The 16,554-nt window shown below is 37.7% G+C and overlaps 1 protein-coding gene across 2 annotated transcripts; it reads right to left on the minus strand.

Annotated features, from left to right (window-relative positions):
• Window positions 1-476: 476 nt before the first annotated feature.
• On the minus strand, window positions 477-7,010 carry frtz (WD repeat-containing and planar cell polarity effector protein fritz). Of its 2 annotated transcripts, none has more exons than XM_089238881.1 (3): window positions 6,938-7,010; window positions 5,022-5,205; window positions 477-2,971 (listed from the first exon to the last, which is right to left on the minus strand). In XM_089238881.1, the coding sequence occupies exon 3, from the start codon at window positions 2,892-2,894 to the stop codon at window positions 633-635; it is 2,262 nt and encodes a 753-aa protein (XP_089095007.1). In that variant the 5' UTR covers window positions 2,895-2,971; window positions 5,022-5,205; window positions 6,938-7,010; the 3' UTR covers window positions 477-632. The 2 variants fall into 2 exon arrangements, with proteins under 2 accessions (XP_089095007.1, XP_089095008.1); XM_089238882.1 differs by having other exon boundaries at window positions 491-2,971; window positions 6,855-6,939.
• Between the last annotated feature and the right edge of the window lie 9,544 nt (window positions 7,011-16,554).

Raw genomic sequence — 16,554 nt, forward strand, 5'->3', positions numbered from 1 at the left:
CCATCAGCACACTATTCGGCAAATGTCCAATCAGGACGCTGCATTAGTATCTCACGCAGGCTCACAGCTTCATTCTGATCACGACGTTTGAAGTGAACAGACGTACTTCTTCCGCTGAGCAACCGAGCGTGAAGATTTGGTATTCAACCTAAATGGGAAACTCGGTCAGCGAAACTAGTGGTTAAATTTTTCCTCGGAAGACGGCACCCATTGGTGTTGAAATGCATTAGGACTTTTATTATTTTTTGTGTATTTGCCTAATTCGTTGGTGTCTTCTCAATATTCTTGGGCAAAGTGGATCAACTCTTCTATCACTATCACGTTCTCGTTTGCGATTGGCTCTGCCATTTTTCTATTTTCTGTCCCCCTCCTCTGCTCTTGTTACCGGTTCATTTTGAATTCGACTCTTTTGTCTACAACAGCGAGTAACTCCCACTATAAGGAGTATTTTTTGATATTTTTTCTTTGTTTCTGCTACTGATGAAGGAACTTCCTATAGTCCCGAAACGCACATAGACGTGCTTTTGCAATTTTGGGTTCAAATAGCGTTGGTCGTTCAATTTTCTTATCTAACCCAAAATTTAATTCATTTTCTAAAAAAATACTTGTTTGAAATATTAAATATAGTGTAATCATACAATACCAAAGTGTGAAAATTTGACACGTACACCTTCCACATCTTCTTCTTCTTCATCTTCATCAACAATATCATTAAAATCAAGTTTGTTAGGTGTAGAAAATGATGCATTCTCCAGTGACAAATTTGTCGATATGCTTTCCACAACTGCTTTCTCATTTGTATCTATAAAAGAATCCATAGCTAACTCACAACCAGAAACATTTTCAACATTTTTTGAGGTATATCTATTGCTTTTATTACAGAAAATTTTGCATCTTTGGTTAGAATCTTTGATGTATGTCTGCCTTTTTTCATCAATGAGTTGTCCCTTTAAATCTACAGACTCTTCAGTCTGTTTGCTAACATACATTTGCGTACTATTATTTTTCAGCCCAAATTTTAAAAATGAGTTTGTTTTTTCCAATATGTCCATGTCAGCCTCAGAAGAATCTGAAACAGACTCATCACAAACACTGCTACTTGAAGCTTCTAATTTTTCTGCATGCTTGTAAGCAATTACTGCAAGTGGTGTTTCCTGCATTTGTTTCGCTACATGATGTATATCTAAAAACAGATCCCTCGATTGCAGTTCTACAGCTAATAAGTATGCTTTTTCAAACTTATGAAAGCGCAAGAGATGATGAAAAAAACGTCTTGCTATACAATCAACTTGCTGATGATAATCATACAAAATAGCTTCTGGCAAAATATTGACAGAATTGTAAAATGTTCCCAATGCATGTTCTAAAGCAGTTTCAGTTTTAAGACAAAGGGGTTTTCTTAACAAACAGTTTGCAATCCTACTGAGACACTGCAAACACATTTCTGGGTGCTGGCTCCAACTTAAATTCTGTAAAAGACAGACTGCTTCATCAATATGACCATTTTTTAAGTATTGACTAACAAGCTCTAAAGGGGAAATTATAGATTTAGTAACACATCCAAAAGTGAACTTGAAGAAAGCCAATAGTCCTGATGCAAAATACATTAAAATTGTGTCTGATTCCTCACTATGAGTATTACCAATAGAAGCTGGTTTGGTGTTTGCATCCTGCCATTTGATTTTAGCAGCCTGTAATGTCTGTGCTTTTGTAGCATGTAAGCATAACATATTTAATGATTCAGCACTGCTATTCAATGACTTGAATTTCACAGAATTTAATGCTACATCATAGCACTGCAGCATACCATTTGAACTTGTCACAGCAGCTATAATATCTCCTGGGTGCCAACTGATATCATGAACAACAAAATTAGTAGAAGTTACCATTGTAGTATTACTGTTCAAATCATAAATAGTCAATGACATCTCTTCATCTGATAATAGAAGTTTATCTTCAGAGTGATTCCAAGCAAAAGCTGTCAGGTGACCATGAAGAGGAAGTTTCACAAGAGAAATGCATTGACATGCACTGCTTGTAACCTCATATACACAGATGCTTAGATCACATTTACCTTCTTTAATGGTTTCTTCTAATGTATTTATGCAATTTGAATGCCACTTGCTAAAACTAGCATACCTTAATTCTCCTTGAGTTTTAGCAGTGCAGAGTAATTCAACCAAATCACCATTCAAAACATAAACTAGAAAACTTATTCGGTCAACACTCTGATTAACTGGCATCCATGGCCATATATCATTGCTTGAAAAATGCCACCAAACAAGCATACGATCTCTGATGCAGTTTAAAGAAAGTTTTTTCTCTAATCTTCGTCCAGTAGGTAACAAAAGATCTACTGTAATGATTTGTGGCTCACTTCCAAAGATTCTGGGTTTTCTGCTTCTAAGGAGCTTGTGTGTAAATAAAGAAGACTGTTTGGCAAAATTGATGGAGGACAGCTTAGGCTCAGAATAGGTTACAAATAGATTATTTTCATGAACTATTACATCAGTTAGATGTTCTGAAGGCAATTTTCCACATAGAGAGTTATCTATAACTACTTTTTTAATTTTTGTTTGATATTCATCAAGACTGACATTGACCATTGAGCCTGAGCTAAAGAAAAGAAATAATGGTTTTTTAACCTTCCAGTTCAGGTGCACACATTGGTAATTCAAGAAAAGTTGTTCAAGCTCTTTTACACTATCTTTTATTTTCTGCGGGTTTTCTGGACAATAGTCCCATGTTTTAAAATAGTTTTTCTTTTCTGTAGCATAAAATTCACTACCTACTTCAGAATTTTCAGATAAATTCAAAGTTGTAGCTCCTGAAGCATGGACGCTGGTATCATTCCTGCATGGTAAAACACTGATTGTTGTCACTAAAGCTGTCATATTTTTGATGAAGTTTGCCTAAAATCAATAGCTGACAAAATCTGCTGAAGCTGACAATACGACTGAAAAAATCCTTGCTGTAAATAAAATGAAAAAAAAAATCTGAGAAATTCATGCTTTTTGAAATCATGTAAAGGAATTTAATGAATTGATGTTACAATATACAAAATATGATCAAAAGTTTCCAGATAACGTGAAACCTGTCTTGAACGAAACAGAGAAATAGTCTTGTAGATAATAAATATTTTTTCAATCACGGGAAACCTCTTTAAGACAGAGATGATCCAATAATCTATTTTCAGATAATAAACCTGCTGAAATGGAAAGGATTTTTGGCCAAGTGCAAGTTTTTGTCCTTTGAATGGGAAAAAATTAAGTCTTACTCTGATCCTCCATTCGTTAGGAAACTTACTTCTTGGGAAAACGATGAATGTGTACTATTGTATCTGAACTGGTTCTGGAGGTAAAAAATTGCATTTGGATGGAAGTAGATTTTTACTATCTAAAATTTAGTAAAAACCTGTTTAGCATTTCATTTATGAGGAAAATGATGCCTTTTGTTAGAAAACCTCGTTTTTTAGAAAAATGGCGATAATTTCCATTTAAGCTAGTTTAGGAGAGTAGGGAGGGAGATGGAATTATTATTCCCAATTTTAGAGATACTGTGTTTTAGCGTTTCATTCAGTGTAGAGATGGCTACCACCCATAAGAAACATGTCTTGGATTTGAACACAAAACTGCAAGTCATAGAAGGTAAAGAAAAGCAAAATTGAATGGCTTTTATATAAAAGGAACCAAGCGCCATTAAATCAAAACTGAGAAAAAGGTAGAAGTTATCTTTGATTTAATTACCTCTTCTCTTCAGTTTGGTAGTTGGTTCAAGTGCACACAGATAGCATCACAGCCGGTTGTCACTTGGTTCTATTTAGATAAAAAATCCCACCTCTTTCAATAGTTCAGATGTGTTGGTATATCTCAAAAATTTTAAAAATGGTTCTTGGTTCCTTTTATATAAAAGCCATCCAATTTAAGTGTTACAAAGAGATGTAGAATCTTTCTTTTACAAACGTTATTCCTTGTTGATTTGGTGACTTTTTTTGAAAAGGTATTTTTATTTTTTATTTTAAAAAAATTTCACTTTTGACAAAAGTAAGTGTTCATTCTACTGCTAACCAAGAAAATGTTTTATATGAAATTTTAATAATTTTATAATTGGTGAATTCAGTATGAAATTTCAAATGTTCCATAATTAGAAACAACAAACATGAAAAAATTCAAAATAACAATTATGCGTGCGCATGTCTCTATTTAACCCTTTGACTACTAACAAGACATATATGTCCCAAAAAAAAATTCAAATGCTACATTTGCCCTATTTTGTTCATTTTTACAGAGAAAGCTAACGTCTTTTTTTTTTTAATTTGCAGTCAAAGGGTTAATACTTGTTGGTTTATAGTAATTAGGATGATATTCTCAAAATTTAAGTTTTGCAAAATGATAGAAATAAATCACTGCATATATTTTCGTATGCACCTTTATAAAACGGAAACCTGTCTGAAGCAGAAAATAATTTCAGTCTCTTGACGTTCCGTTTTATACAGGTTTCACTGTGCATGGAAAAACAAGGAATCTTGCCCATAACAAAACTGGTACGAAATAATATGTTTTTAGCACACATATAATCATTTTTGGTGTATGTAAAAAATAGAGGAAAATGTAAGCTGAATGACTTTGAACAAGGTGAAGTTATCGTGTTGAATTACTTAGAAAATTTCATCTGGAAATACTTTGTTAATGTATTGTTTTAATGCAGGGATCACAAATCCCAGCCACCCGGTTGCTTTGGCAACTTGAAATTTTGTATTGAACACTAGAATTTTTCACTAATTCTAGTGTTGATCACTAAATTGGGGTTCGAGGAAAACAAAGTTTTCAGGAATTATTTCAGCACATCTACCAACATGAAAAGGGATCACCAAGTCGAAAAAAGATTATTTAGAACTATTTTTTTGGAAAAAAATATGCTTGACTCCAAGAAATTTGACTGGCTCTTAAATTTTTCTTGGATTCGTCAAGCCCTGTTGTAATGTTGACTCATGTAACATTACCATAACATATTCTACATACCAGAATATTATCATGTTGGCACATGATCATCCTTAATTTTGAATAAGCAAAATTCAGATTCTCAAGCCATAATCACCATTCACGTCTCTCAAGATATCAACCATTTATATATCAATGAATTCATGCTTAGATACATGTACTGATTCATCAGTTTGGCTGTAAAACTGATATTCAGACTGTAATCCTGAAAAAAAAATAAAGAAGTGAACTTTTGTGAACATTAAGAATGTTCTAATTACTATCTCTGTAAAATGAATCCAATAATTATAGCAATATGAGACAGCCTGCAGATGAAAATATAATAACCTCTCATTATATTGCCCATGTTGGGAAAAAAAGTGTGGTATATAAAAACATAATACAGTCGAATCCTGTTTTAATGAATATCGTTATAGCGAAAATCTCGTTTTAACGAACACTTTTCTAATCACCCAGATAAGTTTTCTTAGGAACAATGCAAAGACCTGGAATTCCTTTATAACAAAATTTTCTTTTAACAGAGTAAATTCTCCGGACTCTTGGAGTTCGTTATAACAGGATTCGACTGTAAAACCAAAAATGTTATCTAGGTTACAATAATAGCTGAATTTTCAACAGCGGTTTTGATAAGAGTTGTGAAATATCTTAACCACTTCATGTACATGCTTTTGGCAACAAATTTGGATAATCTCTATTTTACGAATCTGCAATAAATTTGGTTTACTTGCTTTAACCTAACCACCCATTATCAAATGAAAGAGGGGAAAAGAAAAAATAGAAAAGGAAGAAAATAAATAAATAAAAAAGTAAAACAGAATAATAGATAAGTCAATATATAGTAGATTTCTCTTTTCACCCTCACTTTTTGTGTTCTCTTTTGCTCTTACATGTATATAATAGAAAGATGCATTATATGTGGGTGGAAATCACTAACACGAGTATAGAAAGAATGGGAAAGAATAAAAAAAACTTCAGTTCATAGGGTTACAATAAAGCTTCACGATGGTGAGTAGAGAGAAAAGAAAAAGCAGAGAACTAGTTTGAATTTATTACACTGACGTTTGGATTAAATATTTTGCCAGTGATTGTAAAGGGGTTAATGTGTACATTATAATAAGGCACAGCAAGGGGTACAGTACAATATAAAAACTGATAATCAATTGACACTTTTCGTTCATATAATTTTTTAATGAAAATTTTAGTTTTCTCGTGGCGATAGCTCTCTTGCACACACAAGTGAAATGACTCTAACTAGACAAGGATCTATAGATTGAAGATAGTTCCTAAAGCAGGGCCCACACCCCCTATGTAGCATCAGACTGAATCGAGCATTCAGCCTGAATGTTAGGCTTTTAATACTCAGAGGACTGTTGTATTATTTAAAAGAGTCTTGTTTTTATTTTGGAATTTTTATGTTGCTTCATTTTCAATCCTGATCCTATATCTGGTCTATTGAAGATATTCTTCAACCACTTTGGTTTAAGAATGTTGTTTTGTTTGTTATGCTTGTCGTTGTTCAATTTTTATTACGTTTTTTTAAATCAGTCATATTATCCCTTTTTGGCGATATGTTCGAAATTTTTTCTTTGGGAAAAAGAACGTCTGAAAGCATGACTGTTCACTCTTGGCAACTTCTTCACGCTTTTGGACATTTTTTCTAGCCAAAGAAAAAAATCGCTAACACATTGTCCAAAAAGTAATTATACTATATAGCTGTTCCTCAATAACAACGAAACGTATAACTTATTATTCATTCATGCGTTTGATAAGCCCTGAATAGTATTATAAACTTAAAAAGAATTATTGCTATGAATAAGTTGAAACTATCTAGATCTTGATAAATAAATACAATACCCCATTATTAATCCGTGTATTATTTTTAAATATTCTATTATATTTTCTTTGTGATCAATCATTACATGAATTCCATGACTTACACAACAACGATCGTAATAATTAGCAGTCGCGTAGATTCCTTCCGTTGCCTCTGGATGCAGTTGTGGTATCAATGACAACAAATAACATAGTAGTTGTTGTACAAGGTTTCTAGAATATGTAGTTGTAGTCTTCCTCATGGTTGTTGAATAGGAATCAAGGCCTCACTTATCATCGTTAATTAAACTGACCATATTTGCTCGAGGGAAATACGGGTTCCGACATATAGCAAAATACAGGACAATGCTAATTGTCGCCAAAAATAACGCTAAAAGTAAGGAAAGTTGTCAACTCGCGCTAAAGTCACCAATCGCGGGAAATGAAGCATAGGCGGAGATAGACTTGGAAGTCTGGGGGGGGGGGGGCACGGTCATTATTGCTTATTGCTGGGGGTGGCACGATGATGATGATGTCAATTCATCTATACATATATGCATCATGGAGGAATGAATAACAGGAGGTGACGCGACCAGCGCCTCCGTTGAGAAAGCACGGGGAATCTGGGTTGCCAGATGAAGCCAGTGATCGATCTATTAAAGGGACCAAGTAAGCCCAAACAAACCGTGGCTTCCCATGCTTTCCTATGAGAAACAACCCCGTTTTTAAAAATCATTTAAAAATTTACTATTCACTTTAGGAACTCGATTTTTTTTCCTCAAATTCTGTGGATATATTTATACAACTGAACGAGAGCTTTTACAATTTTAGTTGTTCGAATATTAACTTCAACAACATGGAACCTTTTGCAAAAATAACCAAAATTTACCCATATCTTGTACCCTAAAATTCCTTCTCGGCATTTTAATTTTAAAAAAATTATGCCAAAGCATGTAATTCCTCAGTGCTGAGAGAGACACAATGTTTAAAGACACTTGAACAAGTGGTGTTTGAAAAAATCTGACTTTTTTTTTGCGAAAAACATTATATATGCAAAACATTAGCATATATAATGCCTTTCAGCTGTTTATATTAAAATATTGTAGAAATACTTCCAGTCTAGGTAGAACAACAACAACAATTTTAGATTTCAAATTCAATTCGAAACTGTTTTTTGTTTTTTTTTTTCAAGTTTTCGTACACATGCCACTTTAAAAGCAAAGTAATAGGTACAAAATGAAGAGGGGGGAGGAAACAGCCCAAGTGATTATTTTTCTAAATACTATAGGCCAGAAAGATGACTTACCGCGGCTCGTAAAAAAAGTTTTTTTTATTTTTAATATTTTTTTTCTCAATACTACATCTACTGTACATAGCGGAAGGTTCGGATGGGCGGCATATATTTCAATCATACGTATTCAAGAATATGAGAGTGGAACGGAAGAAAGATGGCGAAATTTGTACAGTCTACAGGCAGCAAAACCATAAATACACAGTGGGTGGAGGACGCTCGAGCACTTCCACTACTTTGAGGCACGGGGGTGGCAAAATGCTGTTTGTCCCGGGTGGCAAAAATCCTAGCTACGACCCTGTCAGAAAGTGCTCGAGCATCTCAGAATTGATTCAGAAATCAAAATTCCTCATGTAAAGCTTAAGACGAGCGCCCACGGGCCTCAAACACTTTCGAAATGTCCCGGATCTATGATAATGATGAACGAAACAAAAAGGCAAGATAAACAGTTAAAAGAAAAAATTATGAAAATTGCATTTTATTGGAGCTTCATATTATTTTAATTAATCATATTTCCATAGACATTAATGTGATGCATCAAATTTTTAAAATAAATTGAAGGCACTGAACTAAAAACCTATGACGAGTTGAGAGTGAAAAGTGATCTTCCCCTTTCAAAAATAAATTAAAAATATAAAAACCCCTTATACAAGGATAAAATTTTATCTTTCCCCATTATTGGATCATGTAGATTACCTGAAGAGGCATTAAACAGTCATGGTGCTTGAATTTATTTAGATATTAATATTTTAAGAGAATTCGATCCGGCAAAACACATGTTAGGTATAGGGAAAAGAGCGGTTTGTTTGGGCTTACTTGTCAGTCCATAGGGTTGCCACAACGGCTTCAATTTTCCTGCCTGATGTCACCTCCTGTTATTCTTTCCTCCATGTATATGCATTAGATCAGTCGACTTCACCTTTAATGCTGGGGGGGGGGATGTCCCCCCGTATCTCCGCCCCTGAAATGAAGCGCCACTTCGAATTGCAGTAAATATCAGATGAATATTCTTATTTGTAGTCATGATTACCGTGACGTAATTTCTGACTTTGGAAGATAATTTTAATCGTTAATTTGAAGAATAAAATGTTTAGTTGTTTTTGTAAAAAATATGCGAAAAACCGAGACATTTTTGCAAAAAAGTCGGGACAGCTAGAAAAATGGGAAAACCGAGACTGTCTCGGGAAATACGAGACGTATGGTCATATAATGTTTGACTTTTGACTGGTGTGAAAATTCTGTGCGCGTAACTGGCGTTGTGTGGGTCATTTTTCACCCCACCAAGTATTAATTCATTTTAAAAATCAACAAAAAGAGTTTTCGTAAAAGCAATGGGTTTTCACATGACTTCATTCATCTGTCAATCAATTCACTAAATAACTTGTCAACTTTTTTTAATTATTTCCGAAAATTGTTCTTTCATAAAAACGCACATTCGAAAAAATGGAGAGATACGACTTTTGAAATTTGTTTTAATTACCTATTAAACTTTTTGAACGCAACTTTCATGATTAAAAAATGAACAGATATGATTGAAATATACTCAGAAAATAAAATTTACAAATTAAAATAATATTTACTATATTATCACAAGCACCAAAATTAGTGTTATTCTAAGTCGGTAACATAGTACTTGTAAACAACACTACGACACACACACAAATCTTACGTACACTAACAACACACTCCTCATCCTCACCTCGGATATCCGATGTTTCACGATTAATTTGAAACTTCTATCGAGAAAACTGGCGCTCTTCCGATACACCATTTCGATCTAAACACTACGGCTGTCAGACAAAAAAAAGACTTACGCAAGTGGTGAGGTGAGGTCATTTTGACCCCACGGAAACTTTTATCAATGATACAGAGTGGAAGAAAGAAGTAGAATACCATCATAAATTTGTCAAACATATGTAAACAACTAGTTTGAAAGGTACTTGAAATGAGATGGTCCAGATGCAATTCTTTCGCAAGTGGTAGCAAGATGAAGAATGCGTGCATGCCAGTTAAGGGTTAATTCATTCTTACTTTATTCATTTTTAACAAATACACAGAACACATAAACAGTATTTTACAATGCTTTTTTAGTATTTTTGAATTTTTTACTTTATTGTCTTTTTTTTATAAAAATATTCCGTTTTTCGACAAAGTTTATTCACATTCCACATCTTTACTATAATCGTGGTTACAGATAATTTGCATAATTTTATAACTACAGTAGAGCATCGATTATCCGAAACATTTGGAGACTAGGGTTGTAAGGATAACGGATTTTTCGGATAACCAATCATTCCCGGAAAAAAAATTGTACCACTCTCATAGGAGAAATATGAAACAATGAAACAGTGATATTAAACACAAAACTGTGTACATTTTGTATCACACGTCTTACAAATAACACAGAGAACTGGCTAGTCTAGTTTGGCAAGTTCAAAATGGCCTCTGAATTTGGTCTACAGTCAGGGGCGGTCTTAGGGAAGTGCGACCGGTGCAACTGCACCGGGCGCCAAATGAGAAGGAGCGCCGAAACGCGTTAAATATACATTACTAGAAAAATATCTTTAAGATAGGTATTTATAAAAAAAAAATATCTATAAAATATATATGAAAAATGACCGAGATGAGAATTTTTTTCAAAAAAAAAACAAACAAAAGGTTTGAGTGTATATAATAGTACAGTTATTTTTCGAAAAGCCCGATCACTGGCTAGTCTCCCGACTCGTCAGACTTTCCTATTACTTCAATCAGGGGCAGCTCGGTGGCACTGGATGTGCTGTAGAAGGGAGTCAAATCCGAAGTGAAAGGGCAAAGAAAAATTTGGAAAAATTATTTGTGTCCGTTGTAGGAGGGGCACCAATTCTGAGGTAGACAGCGCGAAAAAAAGTTAGGGGAAATGATTTCTGCCCCCTCTAGGAGCGTAGCGTGCTTTCTCGGGGACAGTCTTTTCTTGGAGTCTCCTTGCAATGGTTATGCTCAAAAAAGGAGGAGTTACAAAAGGAGGAGTGCCCCCTCCAATTCAGCTCGTTGCACCGTCCAACTTGCTCAATTAAATAACTATGAAGAAGATAGATCTTTTTGATGAGTACCCTGCATAAATGTGTGACGTTTTTCTTTTTTAATGTTTTTAAATTTCTTAAATAAATCAAACAAGTTGGGTTTTTGCTTGTTTACAATTTAAATAGCAGTAATCCCATTCTAGAAGAAGTTTTTCGGACTTTTCGTCCCTTAATATTCAACCAAGAGGTGTGGGGGTGATGGGGACGATCACCACACCAAGAGTCTGATAATATGGTAGAATAAATCTGTCCCGTATTTTATAGGACAGGTAATGACTAGCAAAAATTTCCTCCTCCGACACGATTTGCGCCTGGAGGGGGGGGGGCGCTGACTACTGCTTTTGCACCGGGCGCCACTTGGTCTAAGACCGGCCCTGTCTACAGTTTAGAAAAAGAAGTCCAAATTTTTCTTTTGCTTCAGAGCTGAGACTCGTTTTTTGCCGCAATCTCGCAAATGTTTTAAAAACAGCAATTGGTCAGCATCACATTCTTGTAATTCTAACCACTTCATAGCCGTCTCAAGGGAGTGAATTTGCCGACTGAAACGCTTTCGGTTAACCAATGTTTCTGTTGATCGATATTAGGATAATCGATGCTTAACTGTACAGTCAACCCTCGCTTTAAGAACCGTATCGTATTCGTTCCTCAAGTTCGTTCGAAACGAAATTGCTCGCAAACCGAAATACTTTTTCCCATAGGAATCAATGTAAAACGTATTAATTCATTCCTGGAACCCCGAAGATTTCTAATGGCAATTTTTACAACATTTCTCAACAACCTCAAGTGCCTAAACAAATTGAAATCATCATACTGACGCTGAAAACATTTTCCCCCAGAGAAAGACAATCCCAACCATAAGAGATAATGGGTTATATTCTACACCAGGGCACAGCCGGACACATGTTTAGTCTCATCAATTTCATCTGTTAACCAGCAAGGAGGTTAAAAAAACTACATTCAGAGCTCCATGATGAATCAGTCAACTGGTTACCACGACATTTTCCGTCGCGGCCATATGTAACGTTGGTGCCTACAACGGCGAATGCCATCGCGCGGATTTTTTGGTCTTTATCAGTTACCACATGCATATGACAGAATAATTTCTGCTGTCACCTGCGCAGCCATCCGCCTATCTGTAAAGCCGCATCCAGTTGATTGATTGCTATGGCAATAGAGACCACAAACATTTTGATTTAACGGGATTTAAACTCTTCATTTAATTAAATACTAATTATAAATGATTATTAAAGAATTATAAACTGAACTAGAATGAATTATAAACTGAACTAGAATGAATTATTAACTAAATGAATTGTGAATTATTAACTAAATGAATTGTGAATTATTAACTAAATGAATTGTGAATTATTAACTAAATGAATTGTGAATTATTAACTAAATGAATTGTGAATTATTAACTAAATGAATTGTGAATTATTAACTAAATGAATTGTGAATTATTAACTAAATGAATTGTGAATTATTAACTAAATGAATTGTGAATTATTAACTAAATGAATTGTGAATTATTAACTAAATGAATTGTGAATTATTAACTAAATGAATTATTCTTAATGACTCAATGAATTATTGACTGAAAATATATCAGCCCCCAGGGCTGATGGTGGGATTACAGACGGAATAGTTAACAGCCTCGGAAGGTGTGTCAAAATCGGGAAATTGCAAATTATTAGAGTTCCAAAAATACTGAGGAGAAACATTTCTGGGACAAATAAAGTTTTTAGAGTTCAAAGGTAACTCTTGGCTCAAAGTCAAGGGCGTAGCCAGGGGGGGGGGACTTGGGGGTCTGGTCCCCCCCCCCCCCCCGAAATGTGAGAAAATGACCGAAAAAAGGGAAAAAGATGGCCAAATTCATTGTTCTGTCACTTTGGTCCCCCCCCCCCCGAAATGAAAGTGGTCCCTCCCCGAACGAAATTTCTGGCTACGCCCCTGCTCAAAGTTGTATTAATTTTCCAGAATATTCCCGGCTTCAGTGAGGAATTTCTCCGAGACAAAAGAACAAAGCTTATGACCGGAGCCAGAAAGAAGGCGGACGAGCCGATACCGGTTCTGCGCCAAGATCGAGCCGGGAATCCGACATGGATAATGGGCGATACACAGCAGCCATCAGGACGGTTCGGCGAATCAGAGCACAAATCTGAATAAGGAGGAAACAGACAATAGGCGCCAACTTATAAATTTTTACACACCACAATGGACTCGGGGCACTCAACAGAGGGTGTCACATTGGACGGAGGAAAACGTGATCTGTATATCGTTAAAATCAACGTAGACAAAGGCAGAAGCACCTCCAACAACCTAGAGTTAGTGGCTGACAAATGGGAAGTCGATGTTTTCTTGATCCAGGAGCCATGGGTAAGGAGGACGGAGACGGGTTTCGAAACCCAAGGTATTCCCATTAAATGGGCAACGTGGCTGTCCAAGAACGGTAAGGAAGCTATCTTTATACCAGCCGCTATGGTAGTCGACTGGTCATAGTGACGGACTCGCATCGCGAGGACCGGGTTCGAACCCCACCGTCGCCATAGTGGTGGTCGGCCGAAGTTGGTTTTCAGTGGTTCCCAACTTCAAGGCGCGAAGGTGACCCAATCTCCCCTTTAAAAAGTCTCGCCACAGAAAGCAACAGACCTACAAACAAAACGAATGTAATTCAATCATAACACATCACTCACTTCCCTTCTGAAATATAGATGGCAGCACTGAAAAATCAAACACCACAACACTACATATGAACTCACACTGTTAGGTACACCCACAGTTACACTTCCGGCACAACTCACTAAGTAGTCAATCGCTCATAGATGGTGATAGACCTGAGTTGTGCTCGGTTTGAAAGAAAAGAAAGAAAGCCATAGGACAATATCAATGCCGCAACTCTTGCCATCAGAAAGAACTCGGTGACAATCCAACTCTACCTCAGCGTCGGGCCCTCATCCTTTCCAACTCGTACTCAACGCCCCCCAGAGAAATCAGGGAAGCGCTCTAAGAGGCCAACGACATCATAGGGCAGAACTCAAAGACGAGAATGATCGTCGGTGCGGACTGGAATGGACGGAACGAACTTTTGGGTTATCCGGATAACAATGAAAGAGGGAACAGGGTGTTGAACTTCCTAATGGCCAACGACCTCATCTTGCTCAATGGAGACAACGAGATGCCAACCGTCGAACGACATGAAGCGAGAGGGTGGCCAGATCTGACCACCTGCAACAACTTACATCTGGCCAACCAAACGGTACGTAGACCAGGAGGACTCGCATTCCGGACACAAGTACATTTTTTCACATCAAGCTGAAGGAGACGTTGTCTGAGGGCAGACAGCCCAAGTTCGGCGCATCGGAGCGGACACTTCAGAGATTCGCTCGCCAATTGAAGACCAATGTGCCGGAGCTGGAGACAAAACTAGAGAGAGATGTGTATACACATCTCTATTTAGATGTATATACACATCTCTATTTAGATGTTGTTTGTTCATATATGAACAAATCGGAGAACATCATGGAGGCCTTCGCCTCAGCTAGCAGCAGAACCCTGATACCGGCTCTCAGCGACAAGACAAAACCAGCCTCATCAAGCTGGTGGACGCCGGAACTAGTGAGAGACAGCAAGCTGGTTCGCGCCCTCAAACGGAAATGGTTAAAGGCCACGGAGGAGGACAAACAAACTGCAAGGAAAATCTTTTCTCGAAACTGGGCACTCTACAGCAAGAAAATTAGGGAAACCAAGTTGGGGAAATGGAAGGAAAAATGCCAAAACACCACCGAGGCACTTCCCTACAAAACAACAATGAAGCGCAGGCCAATCCCGCCCCAGGTTATCATTATAGACAGAGAAGGGGAAAGCATTCTGGAAGGGGCCACACGCGACAGATAAATACCATCTATCCAGGAATTCCACGAGAAGAGGCAGAAAAGGAAGCGACACTACTGTCGTCAATAAGAGCTTCAAAGACATTTAGAGACAAAAGAATTTCGAGGACGGAGATCACCAGGATTGTGAAGAGACTCAACGATCGCAAGGCTCCAGGACCGGATAGAGTTGATAACAGGATGGTGAGAAAGATCAACAACGCGTTCCCCAAAGTACTTGTAACATGGTTCCAGAGATGTCTGGACCAGGGGTTCTTTCCTGGAGTCTTCAAGGCAACTACTACTACTCTTCCTCCAGAAGGGAAGGGACCCGCGGTTCTGAGATCCCACCGAACAGTATCGCTTCTCTCTTCGATTTTAAAGGTTTTCGAACGACTACTGCTCCAGAGGATGGTGGCACGAAGGTCAATATGGCTTCAGGCAAGGGCGTTCGACAGAGGCGGCAATAGAGAACCTACTGGAAAAAATCTGGAAGGAAACAGAGGGGACAGAATATGGATGTGGTGATGGTCTCGGTGGACGTCCAGTCGATAACTTACGACATGAGGACGTCTGGGGAGGGCTGAAGGGTCTGTCCTTGCTGGACGACTTAAAAACAACGACGGCGGACATCCTCACAGAAAGACTGGTCACAATAGAAACAGATAAAGGGACGGCAGAGCTCAGAGTCACGAAGGGAGCCCTACTGGTCTCTTCTTTTGGAACGTGGTCCTTGACGATTTGCTCAAAGCGGAATGGCCAACGGGGATCAAACTGCAGGCTTACGCCGACGACGTGGTGTCAGCAGCCACAGTGGAAGGAACAGGTAAGCTGGTTTCCAAACAAGAGGCCCCCGACCATTCGAATGATCGGAGTCCCTATCAAATGGACCAAGCTCCTCATTTATCCGAGGCTCCAAATCGATGAGCACTTATCATGGGAACACCACATTATATCGCAGAAGAAGAAAACACTTAAAGTTCTCCAACGGATGCAAAGAATTGCCGGCCTGTAATGAGGCATTCCTCAACACCTGAGGAGGACTCTGTACCTGACCGTGACACATGTTAGACTCACTTCAGAGGTCGCATTTCTTACACATCTCGGGGGCCTATAATACGACGCCCACGAATGCCCTCCAAGTGATCCTGTGCATCCCCCACTTAGGTTCCGCTTCGAATACGAAGCCAAAGTGACAAGGTTCTTACGTCAGCGCAAGTCCATAGAGATAGACGGAGAGACGCTGTCTCCAGGGAACGTCAGTTCTAAGATGAAGGGTTGGACGACACACTCGAGCAAAGATCTGCCGGACGGGCAAGTCTCCACTCCGACGTGCCGTACTTGGGCTGTCTGTCCTCAGACAACGTCTCCTTCAGCTTGATGTGAAAAAATGTATTTGTGTCCGGAATGCGAGTCCTCCTGGTCTACGTACCGTTTGGTTGGCCAGATGTGAGTTGTGGTAGGTGGTCAGATCTGGCCACCCTCTCGCTTCATGTCGTTCGAAGGTTGGCATCTCGTTGTCT

The sequence above is a fragment of the Pholcus phalangioides genome, unplaced genomic scaffold (genome assembly GCF_987345545.1).
Source record: "Pholcus phalangioides strain wild (caught in Gottingen) unplaced genomic scaffold, Ppha-v1.0 ptg000011l_1, whole genome shotgun sequence".
Classification (NCBI taxonomy): Eukaryota; Metazoa; Arthropoda; class Arachnida; order Araneae; family Pholcidae; genus Pholcus; species Pholcus phalangioides.